The 22,589-nt window shown below is 51.6% G+C and overlaps 1 protein-coding gene across 4 annotated transcripts in view; it reads right to left on the reverse strand.

Moving 5' to 3' along the window:
* arrb1 (arrestin, beta 1) overlaps positions 1-20,703 on the reverse strand; it is a 79,813-nt gene extending 59,110 nt beyond the window's left edge. For 3 of the 4 annotated variants that reach the window (XM_069892174.1, XM_069892173.1, XM_069892176.1), the window contains exon 1: positions 13,432-13,591. In XM_069892174.1, coding sequence (XP_069748275.1) covers positions 13,432-13,553 — 122 coding nt within the window. In that variant the 5' untranslated portion in view covers positions 13,554-13,591. Of the gene's footprint in view, positions 1-13,431; positions 13,592-20,380 lie in introns of those variants that run through there. The other variant, XM_069892175.1, reaches the window with a different exon arrangement.
* Positions 20,704-22,589: the final 1,886 nt, after the last annotated feature.

Below are 22,589 nucleotides of genomic sequence, written 5' to 3' on the forward strand. Positions count from 1 at the left end.
AAGCCAAGCCTTATCGAGCTGACTGGGGCTGTGTCCCGGAGGAAGGAGAGATTGATCTGCAAAGAAGTTTGCTTTGTCAACCAATAAAAAAAGATGCTTGTTCCCTTTTTAAACTCTCTCGTGAGAGAGAGGAGAAAGGCTCGGCCCTGAAGGAAATAAACACATTTGGCAAAAGAATCTCCTGCCAAAGCTTTCTGGCTCTGAGCATTTTTAATGATTTGTATTCAGTGCAGCCTCTCAAGTTAAGCAAGCCTTGTGGTTTCCCTTGGCAACCACTCTCTTCTGGTGGATGATTAAATTCCGTTCCCAGGAGCTCAGTGATCCTCCCAGAACATTTTAACAATCTCAGCACTGAGATCGTTGAGTCGTAGAACAGAGCAGTGCAGAATCAGGCCCCTTGACCCATCACCACCTGCTCTGATCCCATTTGCCTGTTGCAGGCCCATATCCCACCAACCACACCCTGGCCCCAACACCCTTCCACAAGCAGCTGTCTAAATGTTCTAATTCAAAATCAAAATTTGCTGTCATGAACAAGCCACAAAGTGTGTTGTTTTGCGACAGCGTCACAGGGCAAATGCTCATATAAACCACCTTACAACAATCAACAAAATTAGTGGACGAAAAGTCAGTCGGGCAGTGTCTGTGGTTCATTGATTATTCAGGAATCAGATGGCGGGGGGAAGAAGCTGTCCTTGTGCCGCGGAGTGCTCGTCTTCAGGCTCCTGTACCTTTTCCCCGATGGTAGCAGAGTGGCCTGTGTGTTGGGGATCTTTGAAGATAGAGGCTGTTTTCTTAAGACGCGGCCTCATGTCGATGTCCTCGAGGAAGTCTGGTGCCTGTGATGTCGCAGGCCAAGTTAACAAGCCTCTGGCTTTCTCTTGTCCTCAGAGTTGGCGCCTTCGTACAATCAGCCAGAATGCTCTCTGTGGTCCACCTGTAGAGGTTTACGAGAGTCTTCGGTGACATATCGAATCTCCTCAGACACCTCACAAAGTTTAGCCACTGGCGAGCCTTCTTCGTGATTACATCGACATGGAGGCTTCAGGATTCAACCAGCCTCTGCCACGTCCTCTGGTAACCCGCGCCCAATATCCACTACCCCTCTGTGCAAACAGACCTCCCCCTCTCTGAACTCCCTCTGCTGCGGCCGTGATCCAAGTCCACAAAGACCCTGCAATCTAAGTCTGATCCCGAGCGGCCACTGCCTCATAGTCCCGGAGACCTTGGTTCGATCCTGACCTGCTCCAGCACTGTCAACGAGGAGTTTCCATGGTCTCCCTGTGACCTTGTGGGTTTCACCCCACCCCCATTGTCCCACCCCGGATTCCTCCCACGTCCCAAAGGCAGAGGGGAGAGGGGAGGAGTTGATGGGTTAATTGGCCACTGCGAATTCTCCCCCGGGGTGTACGTGAGGGGTAGGATTTGGGAATTTGGGGAGGATGGATGACATGGGGGAAGGCAGGGTTACAATTTTCCTAAGATCGACCGATGTGTCAAATGCCTTCCATCTCACACTTTCTAAGAACATAGAACACTACAGCACAGTACAGGCTCTTCAGCCCTCAATGTCGTCCTTAAAACAGTACTAAACCCTCCCTACCCCAAAACTCTCTATTTTTTCTTCATCCACATGCCTGTCTGAGGAGATTTCTCCTCAGGCCCCAGTTTCCTCCCACTGTTCAAATCGTACCAGGGGTGTCAGTTAATTGGGGGTAAATCGTGTGGCGTGGACTCATGGGCCAAAATGGCCTGTTACCGCACTATATGTCTAAATCTAAAAAAAAGATTTGGCATGTCATCAGTTTCTCTAACAAACTTCTACAGCTGTCCTGTGGGAAGTTCACTGTCCAGCTCCATCACAGCCTGGTCTGGGAATTCGACTGCCCAGGAACGTAGAAAGCTCCAGAAGGAAAATAAAAACACAGCCAGGCCCATCACAGGCTCCGGCCTCCCGTCCACTGCTGACATCGACGCGAGGCGCTGCCTCAAGAAGGCAGCCGACACCATAAATGTAACCCCCCCCCCCACATCACCCTGGTCACCACCTCTTCTCAGGCAGAAGGCACAGAAGCCTGAAGACCAGCACCCCTTGGATCCTTTCCAGCAGTTATCAGGCTCTTGAACCTCCCCCTTGTACCACTTAACTATAACCTACTCTAGATCCACAAAAAGATGGCTCCACACGATTAAAACGTCATTTCTTTTCCCCTTGAACCAACTGCAAATGTGAATATTTATCATCTCTTTCCAACGTTAATTCAGCGGAAATAATTGGAATTGTCTTTTTTTACAAAGCATCTGCCTGGCTCCAACAAGAATTTCTCTTTCTCCTATTGTTAGGGGGGCTAAGCAAAGCTCATGGTAGCTCTTTAGTTGCCTTTACAACTGGCACAAGTTGAAAAACATCATGTGTTACATTTATGATGCAGTTATCTGACAAATCAATCAAGATTGCTCTCCTGGTGTGCTTACATTCCAAACTTCAAAGATTGATGTACCACGACTCCCATTTCCATTTCCTAACTCCTCACCATTCAGATGATTCCCTATCAGAGCCGTGTGCCTCCCAGTTTAGCCTCCGATTAAATAGCAGGAATGTTCTTCCTCAAAATGGGAGAGCCTGGTACCCACAGCTGCAGTGAGAAGCGCCCACCCCCCCCACCGCACCCTCTTTCTCTGTTCAAAATCTCTCGCAAGAAAGCCTCTTGCTCCTGGGGATCAGGTCCTCATTCGTTCTGTGGGTTGGGAGAGCTCTGGGGAAGGTTAATTCGGTGTCGAGTGGATAAAGCTCCAATTAATCGTCATTTTGTGGATCCCATCAGAACTTGAAGAACTTCTGCCAAGGCACCAAGACCCCTTTAGCCAAGCCACTCTTGGGAAAGATTCAACCCTTTCGAAGGAAATGGCATCGATGGGGTTAAATGAGAAAGTCTGCAAGCGCAAGGTCACGCAGAGTTCTTTATTGCAGAAAAGATAAGGAGACCATCCTCTCCAGCCCTTTGTTAAGGAATGAGAAAAGAAAGAAGGCAGGTGGCTGAAAAAAGTGGTGGGGAGAGGAGTGGCCCATGGTCAAGAGGTCAGCGGTGGATATGGAAGGGCAGGGTAGAAGGGAAAAGAGCCGGGAGGTGATGGGGGTGGGGGGTGTAGCTCTCTGAATGGAGAGGGAATGGAGTGGTGGGCAGGAGGAAAGGAGACAGAGGAGTGGCCTCACGGAAACAAAGTCGACGTTAATGCCATCTGGTCGGAGGATGCCCAGGCAGAAGATGAGGTGCGATTCCTCCGATTTACAGTCTGGCAGTGTATGAGGGCCAAGGACAGACATGACAGCAAGGGATTGGCGCAGGACATTGAATTGGGTGGACCTCTGGGAGGTCCCCGCTCCTGCAGCGGACAGAGCCAAAGTGCCCAACGTAGCGATCTCCTGGTCTGCATCCAGTCTCTGTGACATAAAGGAGACCACAGCGGGAGAACCGCACGACCCCTGCAGATTCAGGTGGAAGGACGGTTCGGGGCCTCGAATGACGGTGAAGGAGGAGGTGTGGGTGCACGCAGACTATCTCCTGCAGTCCTGGTGGAAGGTGCCAAGGGGTGATAAGCGGGAAGGGATGAGTGGATGATCACAGAGGGGGCTCACTAATGGACTTTATCCTAGTTGACGGAAATATTACAAGGAAGTGTATTCACTCAAATTTCATCAACATCTCCTCACTGGTCAGGAAGGTGCAACAGCGACTGCACTTCCTGAGAAGACTGGAGCGAGCAAAGCTACCGGCCACCATCACGTCAACCTTCTACAGGAGCTCTATCGAGAGCGTCCTGGCCGGCTGCATCACCGTGTGGGTACGGTTGCTGTAGAGAAATGGATAGGAGGTCAATCCACAGGACCATAAGAGTGGCAGAGAGGATCACTGGGGTCTCCCTCCCCCCCCGCCCACCACATTGATATGATCTACTGGGATCTTCGCCCTGAAGAGGGCACGCAAAATCATTGAGGACCCCTTTCACCCTGCACACAGCATCTTTCAGCTGCTCCCATCTGGGAAGAGATACAGGAGGATCAGAGCCAGCCCCACCAGGCTGAGGAACAGCTTCTTCCCACGGGCAGTGAGAACGCTGAACGACCAAAGGAACTGCTCACACGAATCACCCGCGACTCTCATATACACAAAACAGTCTTTAATTACTTGTACAGATGAAATACTTGTCCTGCCTATGTATTATTTGTCAGCATGTGTGTCGTGCCTGAGTGTTTTTTGCACCGAGGACCGGAGTTTCGTCAGGTTGTACTTGTGCAATCAGATGACAATAAACTTGACTTGTACATTTCACCAGGTGAGTGGGGTGGGGTTGGGGGGTGGGGGGGGTGGGGTCAATGTCTAGAGTGCAAAAGGAAAGCTTCAAAAGGCAAATAGAAATCAGTTGGGCAAGATGGAACCTCTCACTGGATAACAAGGACCTCACCCACCGGCTGTCTGGGAAACAGAGCAAGACCAGCACCTACACTCCTAAAGGAGGGTGAGGAGGGCAAGGGCTACCGGCCCCCATTTTGACCATTTTCACAGGAGCATAATTAAGAGGGTCCTGTCCGCTGCATCGCTGTGGGGGTCGGTAGCTGAAAAGCTTCGGGCCAGACGTCAATACAGAGGATCGTCACAACGGCCGAGAAGATCCCTGGGGTCTCCCTTTCCCCCTGTTGACCATAGGTATAGGAGCAGAAGATGGCCCAGTCCATCATGGACTGCTCCAATCTTCCACTCAGACCCTCTCCCCGGCCTTCTCCCAACAACCTTTGACACCTTGACCATTCAGATACTGATCAAACTCTTCCTTACATACACCCAGCAACCTGACCTCCACAGTAGTAAATTCCAGAAGTTCACTGTTCTCTGGCTGAGGAAATTCCTCTGCGTCTCTGTTTTAAATTGACACTCTTCAACCCTGAAGTTGCGCCCTCTTGTGCTAGATTGTCCTACTGTGGGAAACAACTTCACTACATCAACTCTGTCCAGCCTTCCAACAGTTGAAAAGCTTCTATGGGGTCCCCCCCCACCTCATTCTTCTGAACTCCAAGGAGTCCAGTCCAAGAACCATCAAACGTTCCTCATGAGCTAATCCCTTCATTCCAGTAATCATTCTTGTGAACCCCCTCCGAACCCTCTCCATTAGCAGCCCATCCTTTCTTAAATAGGCAGCCCAAAACTGGACCCCGTTCTCCAAGTGAGGCCTCACCAGTGCCTGATAGAGTCTCATCATTACATCCCTGCTCTTGTATGCCACCTCCTTGCCCATTAGACAATAGACAATAGACAATAGGAGCTGGAGTAGGCCCTTTGGCCTGTCGAGCCAGCACCGCCATTTTACAGATCATGGCTGATCACTACCATCAGTACCCCTTTCCAGCCTTATCCCCATAACCCTTAACTCCTTTGCCCACTAGAGTCTTATCTAACTCTCTTTTGAACATAATCAGCGAATCTGCCTCTACCACCCTCTGTGGCAGAGCATTCCACAGATTCACACTTCTCTGGGTAAATGACCCGTCAATGACCTGTGTTTAAAGCCAGGTCGGATTGGAGCATTCACACTGAAGCAAGAAAAGCTGGTTCAGTGTGACCTTTTACACAGCAACATGGCATCCCAGGTCAAAAGGAGGTGGGACCTGCAGCGTTACAGCATGGGCATCCTGGGAAGGAAGTAAGCCTTTTACACAGGAGCCTACGCAAAACATATCGGGTGTGGTACTACCGACCTTGGCAGCTAAGTACCAGGGTGAGAATGATTCCCATCCCATGTTCACCGTGTTCCCACAGGTTAGTGTGATGGTAAAAAGGCAGTTAATTACTGTCTTTCAAGGCCAGTGTAAAAGTCTCTCTGTCCTCCCCCACCCCCCACCCCCCACCTCCTTCATCCACCACCACTTCCCAAAATGTCTCTCCTCATCAGGGTCATTTTTTTAAACAAGGCAACTCCCTTTCAGTGAAAGGTGAAGGGTCGGCACCGTTTGCATGGCAGTTAGCTTGACGATGTTACAGCGCCAGCGATTTGGGTTCAAATCCGGCGCGGTCTGTAAGGAGTTGGTCCGTTCTCCCCCTGTCTGCGTGGGTTTTCCCCCAGGTGCTCCGATTTCCTCCCACCATTCGAAATATGCCGGGGCTTGTAGTGTAATTGGGCAGGCATGGACTCATGGGCTGAAATGGGGGTTGACTGTGCTGTATGACTTAATTTTTTTTTAAATTTAAAAGTGCGGATTAGATTAGACCTGGCAAAGTTCCGATCTTTTTTCCCATTAGTGCTGACTATCAGACGTTGAAGACATTATTGAGAGGAATTACTCAAAGCATCGGTGACCCCAGCAACATTGCAAAAGCCAAATTAACAGGAGCTGACATGAACGGGATGCCCTGAATTAATAAGACTATCAGGCCATACAAAAGCAGCCTCTCTGTGATCGTTGAATGAGATGTTCCTGGCCTGCAGAGTTAAACAAGAACGTCTGCAGGCACTGGAGTTGAGGGCCACAGACAAACGTGCTGGAGAAACTCAGCAGGTCGCGCAGCATTTGCAGGAAGTCAAGGGGAACCAACATTTCGGGCCTGGACCCTTGGTCAAGCTAAAAAGCAAAAAAAAAGACCTGAATGCAAAGGTGGGGAGGGGGAAGGGGGGAGAGGAGGGGCAAGGATGAGGAGCACAGGTTAACAGTGGAAGGGTAGATGAGCAGTAAGTCGAGGTAATGGGGAGGGGGCCACTCTCTGGATGGAGAGGACGAAGAAGGGTCGGAGCAGGGAAATGAGGGCAAGGCAGTCGAGGTGTCGAGCCTGAGCCCTTCGTGAGGAACTTGGGGGGGGGGGGGGGGGGGGGAAAGAAACACAGGCAGGCAGCTGGGGTGAAAGGGGAAGAGGAGTGGAGGGAGGAAGGGGCATGGGGACAAGCACAAGCTGACAGGAAAGAGGTCACTGAGTCAAGTTTATTGTCATCTGATTGTACAAGTACAACCCATCGAAACAGCGTTCTCTGGTCCTCGGTGCAAAACACGTAGACACACAACCAGACATAACACACGTACAGACAAAGAATACATATGTAGGACAGGTATGCACATAGAACACTATAGCATAGTACAGGCCCTTCAGCCCTCAAAGTTCTGCTGACCCATATTAAACCCTTCCTACCCTATAACCCTCTATCTTTCTTCCATCCATGTGTCTGCCTAAGAGTCTCTTAAATGCCCCTAATGTTCCAGCCTCCACCACCATCCCTGGCAAGGCTTTCCAGGCACCCACAACCCTCGGTGTAAAAACCTTACCCCTGATGTCTCCCCTAAACTTCCCTCCCTTCACTTTGTACACACGTCCTCTGGTGTTTGCTTTTCCTGCCCTGGGAAACAGGAGTTGGCCGTCCACCCTATCTATGCCTCTATTAATCTTGTAGACCCCTATCAAGTCTTCTCTCTCCTTCTATGCTCCAAAAAGTCGCAGCTCTGCCCAACCTTGCCTCATAATATTTGTTTTCCAATCCAGGCAACACCCTGATAAATCTCCTCTGCACCCTCTCCATAGCTTCCACATCCTTCCTCTAATGAGGTGACCAGAACTGCACTCAATATATCATCAGTACAGACCCCAGTGATCTTTTAAGTACAACACATTACAGGCCCATTGGCCCATGATGTTGTATCGTCCTATATAAGCCTACTCCACAACTCTTACCAGAGATTTGTACAGCTGCAACATAACCTCTCATCTCCTGAACTCAGTCCCCTATTAATGAATCCCAGCATCCCATAGGCCTTCTTCACCATCCTATCAACCTGTGCGGCGACCTTGAGGGATGTATGGATTTGAACCTCAGGTCCCTCTGTTTATTCACACTCTTAAGTAACCGACCATTAACCCTGTACTCAGCCTTCTGGTTTGACCTTCCAAAATGCATCACTTCACACTTATCCGGATTCAACTCCATCTGCCACTTTTCTACCCAAATCTGCATCCTGTCTATATCCTTTTGCAACCTTCATCTCCATCCACAACTCCTCCAACCTTCATGTCAGCTGTAAACGTACTGACCCATCCTTCCACCTCTTCATCTAGGTCATTTATAAAAATCACTAAGAGCAGGGGTCCCATAACAGATCCCTGCGGCCCCTCCACTAGTCACCGACCTCCGGGCAGATACTTCCCTTCTACTACTGTTCTCTGCTTTCTTCCTACAAACCATTTTTTTTATCCACACACCCAAGGTTCCACTGATCCTGAGCCTCATGACTTTCTGGACGAGTCTTTCATGGGGACCTTGTCAAATGCCTTGTTAAAATCCACGTAGACCACATCTACCACCCGACCCTCATCAATTCCTTTTGTTACCTCCTCAGAAAACTCAATTAGGCTTACGAGGCACAACCTTCCCTTCACAAAGTCCTGCTGACTGTCCTTGAGTAGACTGGACTTCTCCAAATGCTCATAGATCCTATCCTTCAGAATCCTCTCTAATAGTTTACACACCACTGACATAAGACTCACCGGTCCATAATTCCCAGAATTCTCCCTATTACCTTTTTTAAATCTTCTTTGGCTTGGCTTCGCGGACGAAGATTTATGGAGGGGGTAAAAAGTCCACGTCAGCTGCAGGCTCGTTTGTGGCTGACAAGTCCGATGCGGGACAGGCAGACACGATTGCAGCGGTTGCAAGGGAAAATTGGTTGGTTGGGGTTGGGTGTTGGGTTTTTCCTCCTTTGCCTTTTGTCAGTGAGGTGGGCTCTGCGGTCTTCTTCAAAGGAGGTTGCTGCCCGCCAAACTGTGAGGCGCCAAGATGCACGGTTTGAAGGGTTATCAGCCCACTGGCGGTGGTCAATGTGGCAGGCACCAAGAGATTTCTTTAGGCAGTCCTTGTACCTTTTCTTTGGTGCACCTCTGTCACGGTGGCCAGTGGAGAGCTCGCCATATAACACGATCTTGGGAAGGCGATGGTCCTCCATTCTGGAGACGTGACCCATCCAGCGCAGCTGGATCTTCAGCAGCGTGGACTCGATGCTGTCGACCTCTGCCATCTCGAGTACTTCGACGTTAGGGGTGTAAGCGCTCCAATGGATGTTGAGGATGGAGCGGAGACAACGCTGGTTGTCTTTGCAGATGATGCCACTTTAGTTGCCCATTCAGAGCCAGCTCTTCAGCGCTTGACGTCCTGCTTTGCGGAAACTGCCAAAATGTTTGGCCTGGAAGTCAGCCTGAAGAAAACTGAGGTCCTCCATCAGCCAGCTCCCCACCATGACTACCAGCCCCCCCACATCTCCATCGGGCACACAAAACTCAAAACGGTCAACCAGTTTACCTATCTCGGCTGCACCATTTCATCAGATGCAAGGATCGACAATGAGATAGACAACAGACTCGCCAAGGCAAATAGCGCCTTTGGAAGACTACACAAAAGAGTCTGGAAAAACAACCAACTGAAAAACCTCACAAAGACAAGCGTATACAGAGCCGTTGTCATACCCACACTCCTGTTCGGCTCCGAATCATGGGTCCTCTACCGGCACCACCTACGGCTCCTAGAACACCTTTTTTAAATAAGGGGACTTCATTTGTCATTCTCCAATCCTCCGGCACCTCCCTGCAGCCAAAGAGGATTTAAAGATCATAGCTACTGATCCAGCTATCTCTCCTCTCACTTCCCACAGCAGCCTGGGGTACATTGCAGATGCCCCCAGGGACTTAACAATCTTGAAGTTTTTTTTAAGTAGATCCAACACTTCCTCATCCTTAATCTCCAGACTGCCCAACACACAGTCCTGTTCAATTTCAACCTCACCCTCATCAAGGTCCTTTTCTCTTGTAAATACTGAAGCAAAGTATTAATTTAGGATGACCCCGACCTGCTCCACCTCCAGACACATGTTGTCTCCTTTATCCATTAGCGCAGTGGTTCTCAACCTTTTACTTTCCACTCACATCCCTCTTTAAGTAATCCCTATGCCATCGGTGCTCTATGATTAGTAAGGGGTTGCTTAAGGTGGGATGTGGGTGGGAAGGAAAGGTTGAGAATCACTGCTCTAGACCCAATTGTTACTGAAATATTTTGCCTGAGAAAAATGGTCATTTGGCCCATTTCCTTTGGAGCTCTGAAACCGTGCACATAACGAGTCAATGAGTCAATTAAAACAGTGGTTTTCAAACTTTTTCTTTCCACCCACGTCCCACCTTAAATAATCCCTATGCCGTAGATGCTCTGTGGGATTGCTTAAGGTGGGATGTGGGTGGAAAGAAGAAGATTGAAAACCACTGTCTTAGCAGCCGTACCTTCATTCTCGTCATCCTTCTGTTCTTCAATACACATAGAACACCCTGGGGTTCTCCTTAATGCTACATGTCAAGGCCTTCTCATGCCCCCTTCGGGCTCTCTTAAATCCTTTCTTAAGCTCCTTCCTGGCTACCGTATTCTTCTCATGAGCCCTTCCTGTTTCCTGCCTCCTCTATCTAATAGACGCTTCCTTCTTCCTCTTCGCTAGTTGCCTCACCTGTTTCGTCAGCCACGGTTCCCTTTTCCTTCTCCCAGTGGGACAAACCTATCCTGAAGCCTGCACAGTTATTCCCTAACTTTCCTCCACCCTACTTCTGTGCTTTCACCCTTGAAAATCTGGTTCCAATTTTCTCTCAATAGTTCTTTCCTCATCCCTTCATAATTAGTCCTTCCCCACTTTGTCTGTTTTTATCCTTATCCATGGCTATTCTGAAGCTCGGTGAGTTATGGTCACTCTCACCAAAATGCTCCCCCACCGAGAGGTTGCCACCTGACCAGGTTCATTCTCCTCTCGTCAGCTGGTCCACAGACTGTATCAAAAATCCTACCTGAATACACCAGAAAAATTCGGCCCCATCTATCCCCTTGTAGTCAGTAGGTGCCAGTCAATATTAGGGAAGTTGAAATCACACCATTATAGATAGAATAAATAATGGAGGGTCAGTGTGAGCAGTTCCTTTGGTCGTTCAGCATTCTCACTGCCCGTGGGAAGAAGCTGTTCCTCAGCCTGGCGGTGCTGGCTCTGATCCTCCCGTATCTCTTCCCCAACAGGAGCAGCTGAAAGACGCTGTGCGTGGGGTGGAAGGGGTCCGCAACAATAGGTGGATACAGGTGGGTGGGTAGAGGAGAAAATGGCTGAGCTGATGGGGGGGCAGTCGGAAAGAGAGCAGACCCTTTGGCTGGGGGACTCTGTGCAACAAAGCGAAAGAGGGAGCCGCGTTTGGAGAAGGAGCGCGCTCCTCGAAGGTCCCAACGCCATTAAAGCTGCTGGGTCAGCTTGTCAGCACGCTGCTCTTTGCGGGATCTTGCTGGGCGCGCAAGGTTGCCCAAGTAAAAGGCTAAGGCACCTTTCCCAAGAAGGGATCAGCAGAGAGGGGAGGTGACAGAGAAATCAATCAGGGCCATCAAAAGCGACTCAGAACACAGAGCAGAAGAGCACAAGTACAGGCCCTTTGGCCCGTGTATCTGTACTGAACATGATGTCCAAATCAAACTAAACCCTCCTGCTTGAAATGATATTCTTCAATAGTCACGTGCCTACCGAGAAGCCAAAAACACTGAACCATAGAACCCTACAGCACTGAAAACAGGCCCTTTGGCCCTTCAAGTCTGTTCCAAAAACATAATTCCGTTAGTCCCATTGACCTGCACCCAGTCCATAACAATCCAGCCCTCTCCCATCCATTTATCTATCCAATTTATCCTTAAGATCGAGCCCACATTTACCATGTTAGATGGCAGCTCATTCCAAACTCCCACCAGTCTCTGAATGAATACGGTCCCCCTAAACCTTTCCACTTTCACCATAAAGCCATGACCTCTTGTATTTATCTCTCCTAATCTAACTGGAAAGAGCCTTCTCACATTTACTCTGTCTATACCCCTCATAATTTTGTAAACTTCTATCAAATTTCCCCTCATTCTTCTACGCTCTAAGGAATAAAGTCCTAACCTGTTTAATCTTTCCCTGTAACACAGTTCTTGAAGACCCGGCAACATCCTAGTAAATCTCTGCACTCGTTCAATCTTACTGATATCTTCCTATCGTTAGGTGTCCAGAAATGCACACAATATTCCAAACTTGGCCTCACCAATGTCTTATACAACTTTACCATAACATCCCAACTCCTGTACTCAATACTTTGATTTACGAAGGCCAATGTGCTAAAAGCTCTTTTTACAACCCTATCCACCTGTGATGCCACTTTCGGGGAATTATGTATCTGTATTCCCAGGTGTCTCTGTTCTACCGCACTCCTCAGTTCCCAACCATTTACCGTGTACGGCCTTTCTTGGTTTGTTCTTTTAAAATGCAACATCTCACATTTGTCTGCATTAAATTCCATCTGCCATTTTTCAGCCCATTTTTCCAGATTCCTCTGCAAACTTTGAAAACCTTCTTCACCGTCCACAACCCCTCCAATCTTAGTGTCACCTGCAAACTTGCTGATCCAATTTACCACATTATCATCCAGATCATTGATATAGATGACAAGCCAACAATGATCCTAGCACCGATCCCTGAGGCACAGCTCTCAACACAGACCTCCAATCCAAGAAGCAACCATCCACCTGTCTTCTCCCATTCAGCCAATTTCGAATCCAGTTTACAACCTCTTCATGGATACCTAATGTCCGAACCTTCTGAACTAACCTTCCATGTGGGACCTTGTCAAAGGCCTTACTGAAGTCCATGTAGACAACATCCACAGCCTTTCCTTCATCTACTTTCATGGTAACCTCCTAGAAAAACTCTATAAGATTGGTTAAACACAACCTATCACGGACAAAAGGCACCGACTATCCTTAATCAGCCCTTGGCCGTCCAAATATCTCAGAACACACTTCAATAATCTGCCCACTACTGACATCAGGCTCACCGGCCTGTAATTTCCTGGTTTACATTTTGAGCCTTCTTTAAACAGCAGATGGACATGAGCTCCCCTCCAATCCTCCAGCTCCGGATCAGTGGCTAAAGACATTTGAAATATTTCTGCCAGGTCCCCTGCAAATTCTACCATCCTCTCCCTCAAGGTCTGAGGGAAATCCTCTCAGGCCCGGTGGATATATCTTCCTTTATTCGTTGTAAAGCAGCAAGCACCTCCTCCTCTTTAATCTCTTCATGTTCCATGTCTCTACTGCTTGTTTCCCTTCCTTCCTTATACACGATGCCAGTTTCCTGAGTAAATACTGATGCAAAAAAACCTGTTCAGGATCTCCCCCATCTCGTGGGGCTCCACACATAGATGACCACTCTGGTCCTCTAGGGGACCCTTACTATCCTTCTACTCTTAACATACTTGTAGAAACCCTTCGGGTTACCTTCACATTATCTACCAAAGCAACTTCATGTCTTCTTAACAAGATCAATACCATACCTTGAAAACTAGGGTTCCCTATGCCAGTTAACCTTACCTTTGATCCTGATTTACTGATTTTGTATCTGCGTCCACTTGATGTAATATATGGGCCACACATCTCCCTTCATCTTCAATCCTTCCAAAGTGCAGACAAGTGTGAGGGTTTTGGAAGTACATGGTAAATGGTCAGGCACTGAGAAGTGCAGGAGAACAGAAGGACCAGGGATACAGATACATAATTCCCTGAAAATGACGACACAGGTGGATAGGGTTGTAAAGAGAGATTTTGGCAAATTGACCTTCATAAATCAAAGTATTGAGAACAGGAGTTGGGATGTTATGGTAAAGTTGTATAAGATGTTGGTGAGGCCAAATTTGGAGTATTGTTTGCAGTTCTGGTTACCTAACTACAGGAAAGATATTAATAGAATAGAAAGAATGCAGAGAAGATTTACTAGGATGTTGTCCAGACATCAGGAACTGAATTACAGGGAAAGGTTAAACAGGTTAGGACTTTATTCCCTGGAGTGTTGTGGAATGAGGGGAGATTTGATAGAGGTATTTAAAATTCTGAGGGGGATAGATGGAGTAAATATAAGTAGGCTTTTTCCACTGAGGGTAGGTGAGATAAAAACCAGAGGACATGGGTTAAGATTGACAGGGGAAAAGTTTAGGGGGAACATGGGGTGAAACTTCCTCACACAGAGAGAGGTGGGGAGGGTGTGGAATGAGCTGCCAGCTGAGGTGGTGAATGTGGGCTCAATGTTAACATTTAAGAAGAATTTGGAGAGGTCCATGGATGGGAGGGATTCAGAGAGCTATGGACTGGGTGCAGGTCAGTGGCACTAGGCAGAAAAATGGTTCAGCAATGGTTCAGGGGCCTGTTTCTGTGCTGTACGTGACATTTTTACCATGGGAATAAGATATCAATGGCTTTCATAAATTTTATAAGCCTCTATCAGGTCTCCCTTCCGCCTCTGACACTCCAGTGAAAGCAATGCAAGTTGAACCAAACCTTTGCCAAACCCGGGGTCACTGGAACTGGGAGGTCTGAAACGTTGACTGTTTCTGCGTCGCTGAGCTTGCTCAACTGGCTGAGCATTCCAACAACAAATTAAAATGTAGACATACAGCATGGTAATAGGCCTTTCCGGCCCACGAGCCTGTACTGCCCAACTGCACCCGATTGACTTAAGTTTTCTGAATGATGGGTGGAAACTGGAGCACCTGGAGGAAACCCACGCAGACACAGGGAGAGCATACAAGCACCCTACAGACACCGGGGGATTCGAACCCCGGGTCGCTGGCATTGTACTAGCCTCTACGCTAACCGCTCCGTTCCCAGAGAAGGGAACATCCTCGTGACTCCCCTGTTCTGTGGACATCCACAGCATGTGGAACAGATGGCCCCTGAATAATTGCATTGAGCAGAAGTCTCTCTGCCAGAATGAAGTGCAGATGGAAATACCTCAGCTGTTAATTAATTCATCACATGGCAAAGAAAAATGAGGGAAGAATTTGACTCCAACAGACTCTACCACTTGTGATCAACCACACGCCCCCCCAAGACCTCAATCGGTATCTTCTTTGCAAGATCTGACACCCCGAGGCTGGTTCCACTGGCAGGTGAGACTAGAACAATGCCTCAAAGTTTGGTGGGGGGAAGCAGATTTAGGACAAGATAGAGAGGAGGTGTGAATCTCTGATGGGACCATATTTGTGTTCATCTCTGGTCCCCTCATTATAGGAAGGATGTGGAAGCTTTGAAGAGGGCGCAGAGGAGATTTACCCAGGATGTTGCCTGGAGTAGAGGAAGTGTCTTACGAGGCAAAGTTTAGCAGAGCTGGGGCAAAGAAGGATGAGAGGAGATTTAATAGAGGTTGACAAGATATTATGAGAGGAAGAGATAAGAAGGAGAGCCAGCGCCTGTTTCCCACAGTGAGAGTAGTGAACACCAGAGGACATCTGTTTAAGGTGAGTGGATGAACATTAGGGGTCATTTTAATTTAAACCCAGAGAGTGGTGGGTGCCTGGAATGCATTGCCAAGGGGTGGAGGTGGAGGCTGGCGCAATCAGGACATTTGAAAGACTCTTAGACAGGCACATGGATGTAAGAAAAAGAGAGGCTTATGGATGTGCGGGAGGGGAGGGTCAGATTGTTGTGGAGTAGGCTAATAGAGGTCGATACAACATCATGGGCCAATGGATCTGTAATGTGTTGTACTTAAAAGATCACTGGGGTCTGTACTGATGATGTTGACCAGGAGCATTGCTTAAATGGAACCATAGAGCATCACAGCACAGAAACAAGCCCTTCAGCTTCTCTGGTCTGTGCCGGACTATTGTTCTGTCCAGACCCTCTGACCTGCACGCAGTCCATAACTCTCCAAACCCCTCCCATCCAGGTACCTCTCCAAATGTTTCTTAAATGTTAAAATTGAGCCTGCATTCACCACTTCAGCTGGAAGCTTGTTCCACACTCCCAACACCCTCAATATAAAGAAGTTCCCCCTCATCTATCCACTAAACATTTCCGCTTTAACCCTTAACCCATGTCCTCTGATATGTACCTGACCTCCCTCAGTGGAAAAAGCCGACCTGCATTTATTCTGTCTATTCCCCTCAATTTTAAATACCTCAATCAAATTTCTCCTCATTCTTCTATGCTCCAGATAAAATCCTAACCCAGTGGTTCTCAACCTTTTTCTTTCCACTCACATCCCACTCACTTTAAGTCATCCCTGTGCCATTGGTGTTCTGTGATTAGTCAGGGGCTGTTTAAGGTGGGATGTGGGTGGGAAGGGAAGGTTGAGAATCACTGTTCTAGACCCAATTGCTAGTGAAATAGTTGGCTTGAGAAAAATTGTCATTGGTCCATTTCCTTTGGAGTTCTGAAACCGTGCACATAACAAGTTCATGAGCGACGATTAAAACAAGGGTTTTCAAACTTTTTCTTCCCAACCAAATCCCACCTTAAGCAATCCCTTACTATCACAGAGCCCTGAAGGCATAGGGATTAGTTAAAGTAGGATGTGAGTGGAGAGGGAAAGGTGGAGAACCCCAGCCTAACCTTTTTAACCTTGCCCTGGCACTCAGTTTCTGAAGTCCGGGCAACATCCAAGTAAATCCTCTCTGCACTCATTCAATCTCATTCATATATTTCCAGGATGGCAGTGAGGTGCTCCCTCAATCCCACGCCTCCTGCGGTGAGGCACTCCCTTACTACTCCCCCTCCCACAAATGCAACGCTCCATCTGCTCCAACGGCCATGGAGAGGGTTGCAGCTATCTCCATTACAAGGAGCCTTAGCGACCCAGGAGTGCCAGAGACGCTGGTGCCCCAAGCCCACAACAGTACCCAACTTTCCCCTCCACTGGACCCTGCATCCAGACCCCATCACACAGCACCCTGCACCCAGACCATCAACCTTTCCGGACCCCATCACACAGCACCCTGCACCCACACCCCATCACACAGAACCCTGCACCCAGACCATCACCCTGCCCAGACCCCATCACACAGCACACTTCACCCACACTCAATCAAACAGCACCCTGCACCCGGACCATCACCCCTGCCTGGACCCATTCACACAGCACACTGCACTCACACCCCATCACACAGCACCCTGCACACAGACCATCACCCTGCCTGGACTCATCAGACAGCACACTTCAACCGCACTCCATCACACAGCATCTTGCACCCAGCCTGTACCCCAACACACAGCACCCTGCACCCACACCCCATCACACAGCACCCTGCACCTGGCCTGTACCCCAACACACAGCACCCTGGACCCACACCCCATCACACAGCACCCTGCACCCACACCCCATCACACAGCACCCTGCACCCAGCCTGTACCCCAACACACAGCACCCTGCACCCACACCCCAACACACAGCACCCTGCACCCACACCCCATCACACAGCACCCTGCACCCAGCCTGTACCCCAACACACAGCACCCTGCACCCAGCCTGTACCCCATCACACAGCACCCTGCACCCACACCCCAACACACAGCACCCTTCACCCACACCCCATCACACAGCACCCTGCACCCACACCCCAACACACAGCACCCTGGACCCACACCCCAACACACAGCACCCTGCACCCAGCCTGTACCCCATCACACAGCACCCTGCACCCACACCCCAACACACAGCACCCTTCACCCACACCCCATCACACAGCACCCTGCACCCACACCCCAACACACAGCACCCTGGACCCACACCCCAACACACAGCACCCTGCACCCAGCCTGTACCCCATCACACAGCACCCTGCACCCACACCCCAACACACAGCACCCTGCACCCACACCCCATCACACAGCACCCTGCACCCACACCCCAACACACAGCACCCTGCACCCACACCCCATCACACAGCACCCTGGACCCACACCCCATCACACAGCACCCTGCACCCAGCCTGTACCCCAACACACAGCACCCTGCACCCACACCCCATCACACAGCACCCTGGACCCACACCCCATCACACAGCACCCTGCACCCACACCCCATCACACAGCACCCTGCACACACACCCCAACACACAGCACCCTGCACCCAGCCTGTACCCCATCACACAGCACCCTGCACCCACACCCCAACACACAGCACCCTTCACCCACACCCCATCACACAGCACCCTGCACCCACACCCCAACACACAGCACCCTGGACCCACACCCCAACACACAGCACCCTGCACCCAGCCTGTACCCCATCACACAGCACCCTGCACCCACACCCCAACACACAGCACCCTGCACCCACACCCCATCACACAGCACCCTGCACCCACACCCCAACACACAGCACCCTGCACCCACACCCCATCACACAGCACCCTGCACCCACACCCCATCACACAGCACCCTGCACCCAGCCTGTACCCCAACACACAGCACCCTGCACCCAGCCTGTACCCCATCACACAGCACCCTGCACCCACACCCCAACACACAGCACCCTTCACCCACACCCCATCACACAGCACCCTGCACCCAGCCTGTACCCCAACACACAGCACCCTGCACCCACACCCCATCACACAGCACCCTGCACCCACACCCCATCACACAGCACCCTGCACCCACACCCCAACACACAGCACCCTGCACCCACACCCCAACACACAGCACCCTGCACCCACACCCCATCACACAGCACCCTGCACCCAGCCTGTACCCCAACACACAGCACCCTGCACCCACACCCCAACACACAGCACCCTGCACCCACACCCCAACACACAGCACCCTGCACCCACACCCCATCACACAGCACCCTGCACCCACACCCCAACACACAGCACCCTTCACCCACACCCCATCACACAGCACCCTGCACCCAGCTTGTACCCCAACACACAGCACCCTGCACCCACACCCCAACACACAGCACCCTGCACCCACACCCCATCACACAGCACCCTGCACCCAGCCTGTACCCCAACACACAGCACCCTGCACCCAGCCTGTACCCCATCACACAGCACCCTGCACCCACACCCCAACACACAGCACCCTTCACCCACACCCCATCACACAGCACCCTGCACCCACACCCCAACACACAGCACCCTGGACCCACACCCCAACACACAGCACCCTGCACCCAGCCTGTACCCCATCACACAGCACCCTGCACCCACACCCCAACACACAGCACCCTTCACCCACACCCCATCACACAGCACCCTGCACCCACACCCCAACACACAGCACCCTGGACCCACACCCCAACACACAGCACCCTGCACCCAGCCTGTACCCCATCACACAGCACCCTGCACCCACACCCCAACACACAGCACCCTGCACCCACACCCCATCACACAGCACCCTGCACCCACACCCCAACACACAGCACCCTGCACCCACACCCCATCACACAGCACCCTGGACCCACACCCCATCACACAGCACCCTGCACCCAGCCTGTACCCCAACACACAGCACCCTGCACCCACACCCCATCACACAGCACCCTGGACCCACACCCCATCACACAGCACCCTGCACCCACACCCCATCACACAGCACCCTGCACCCACACCCCAACACACAGCACCCTGCACCCAGCCTGTACCCCATCACACAGCACCCAGCACCCACACCCCAACACACAGCACCCTTCACCCACACCCCATCACACAGCACCCTGCACCCACACCCCAACACACAGCACCCTGGACCCACACCCCAACACACAGCACCCTGCACCCAGCCTGTACCCCATCACACAGCACCCTGCACCCACACCCCAACACACAGCACCCTGCACCCACACCCCATCACACAGCACCCTGCACCCACACCCCAACACACAGCACCCTGCACCCACACCCCATCACACAGCACCCTGCACCCACACCCCATCACACAGCACCCTGCACCCAGCCTGTACCCCAACACACAGCACCCTGCACCCAGCCTGTACCCCATCACACAGCACCCTGCACCCACACCCCAACACACAGCACCCTTCACCCACACCCCATCACACAGCACCCTGCACCCAGCCTGTACCCCAACACACAGCACCCTGCACCCAGCCTGTACCCCATCACACAGCACCCTGCACCCAGCCTGTACCCCATCACACAGCACCCTGCACCCACACCCCAACACACAGCACCCTGCACCCACACCCCAACACACAGCACCCTGCACCCACACCCCAACACACAGCACCCTGGACCCACACCCCATCACACTGCACCCAGCCTGTACCCCAACACACAGCACCCTGCACCCACACCCCAACACACAGCACCCTGCACCCACACCCCAACACACAGCACCCTGCACCCACACCCCATCACACAGCACCCTGCACCCACACCCCAACACACAGCACCCTGCACCCACACCCCATCACACAGCACCCTTCACCCACACCCCATCACACAGCACCCTGCACCCAGACCATCACCCTGCCCGGACCCCGTCACCCAGCCCGCAGACAGTCCTCACTCACCTCGTCCCCCTGTCGCTCATCTTCCTCGCCGTCTTGCTCCGGGCGATGTCCCTCTCCCTCTGTCTCTGTCCCGCCTCGCTCGTCCTCTGCTCTTGCTGACACACGCACCCCTCCTGGGAAACTGTTCCAGCTATGAACGCCCTCTATTCTTGCCCCATTCCGAGGGTGGAGGGGCCAGAGAGGCAGCAAACACCGTCTGAATAGCTGCTCCCTCCCTCCCAACACGGCTCGAAGCCGCGCCTCTTCCCTCTTCGCCGCTGGGCAGGGGAATGATGTCTTGATCTGGAATACCTGGCGTTTGGGAATGGGAGAGAGAGAGAGTGGGGGGGGGGGGGGGGGGTGAAAGATAAAAAGAAGGAAGAAAAAGAAAGAAAGAGAGATAAAAGACTGCAGGGGTAGAAATGCAGGGCCGATTAAAGACGCAGGACTGGTTAAAACATTGTTGAGCCTCTTGGAGACAGGAAAATGATGGTCTGTAAAAGGCAGGTGGCAGAGACCCCGAAACATCCCCCCCCCCCCCCCACCTCCCCGTGAATCAGCTCCAGGGGTTTGATGGAAGAAAGTCAAATAGGAGGTCGGAGGGGTAGGTTGTAGGAGGAGAGTATGGTGCTGAGGACTTGGAGGAGTTATGGAAGGTGCAGGGGATGGGTGGGATACAAAGATACTGGGGTGTGTAGGGGGCGGGGGGTTACAGAGATAGTGAGGGTTGTAGGGACCAGAGGGGGGTTAGAGAGATACTGAGGGTTGTGGGGACCAGAGGGGGGTTAGAGAGATAGTGAGGGTTGTAGGGACCAGAGGGGGGTTAGAGAGATACTGAGGGTTGTGAGGACCAGAGGGGGGTTAGAGAGATACTGAGGGTTGTGGGGACCAGAGGGGGGTTAGAGAGATACTGAGGGTTGTGAGGACCAGAGGGGGGTTAGAGAGATACTGAGGGTTGTGGGGACCAGAGGGGGGTTAGAGAGATACTGAGGGTTGTGGGGACCAGAGGGGGGTTAGAGAGATACTGAGGGTTGTGGGGACCAGAGGGGGGTCAGAGAGATAGTGAGGGTTGTAGGGACCAGAGGGGGGTTAGAGAGATACTGAGGGTTGTGAGGACCAGAGGGGGGTTAGAGAGATACTGAGGGTTGTGGGGACCAGAGGGGGGTTAGAGAGATACTGATGGTTGTGGGGACCAGAGGGGGGTTAGAGAGATACTGAGGGTTGTGAGGACCAGAGGGGGGTTAGAGAGATACTGAGGGTTGTGGGGACCAGAGGGGGGTTAGAGAGATACTGAGGGTTGTGGGGACCAGAGGGGGGTCAGAGAGATACTGAGGGTTGTGGGGACCAGAGGGGGGTTAGAGAGATACTGAGGGTTGTGGGGACCAGAGGGGGGTCAGAGAGATAGTGAGGGTTGTGGGGACCAGAGGGGGGTTAGAGAGATACTGAGGGTTGTGGGGACCAGAGGGGGGTCAGAGAGATACTGAGGGTTGTGGGGACCAGAGGGGGGTCAGAGAGATACTGAGGGTTGTGGGGACCAGAGGGGGGTCAGAGAGATACTGAGGGTTGTGGGGACCAGAGGGGGGTCAGAGAGATCGTGAGGGTTGTGGGGACCAGAGGGGGGTTAGAGAGATATTGAGGGTTGTGGGGACCAGAGGGGGGTCAGAGAGATCGTGAAGGTTGTCGGGGCCAGAGGGGGGTTACAGAGCTAGGGAGGAGCGTTGGGATCAGGTGATGTGAATGCCAGTGGGAGAGGGAAGAAAAGAAAGGAGTGAAGCGGTGCTGGGGCAGGGCGGAGGGCTGAAAATGGCGCTCTCTCACAGGAGCAAGGTATGGGCGACGGGCAGGCGAAAGGGAAGGAAAGGATTTGGGGAGGAGGGAAAGCAAGGGGGGAGAATGAAGGGAAATTGGATCCGCTGGGGTTCACGCCGTCTTGTTGTTGAGCGTCGAGACGGAACACGAGGCGTTCCTCCAATGCACGGGTGGCCTCATCTTGGTAGAACGGGAGAGTACAGACAGACATGTCAGTGCGGACTTGAAATGAGGGGCCGCTGGGAGGTCCTTGCTATTGCAGTGGAAAGAGCAAAGGTGCTCAATGAAGCGACGTACCGGTTGGCGTCCAGTCTCCCTGATGTAGAGGAGGCCACATCGGGAGCACTAGATGAGTGTTGCAGATTCACCTTCCAATCGAACTGCCGTCAATGAATCGAGATTGTTCTTTTCTTTCCCCAGA

The sequence above is a fragment of the Narcine bancroftii genome, chromosome 7 (genome assembly GCF_036971445.1).
Source record: "Narcine bancroftii isolate sNarBan1 chromosome 7, sNarBan1.hap1, whole genome shotgun sequence".
NCBI classification, from domain to species: Eukaryota; Metazoa; Chordata; class Chondrichthyes; order Torpediniformes; family Narcinidae; genus Narcine; species Narcine bancroftii.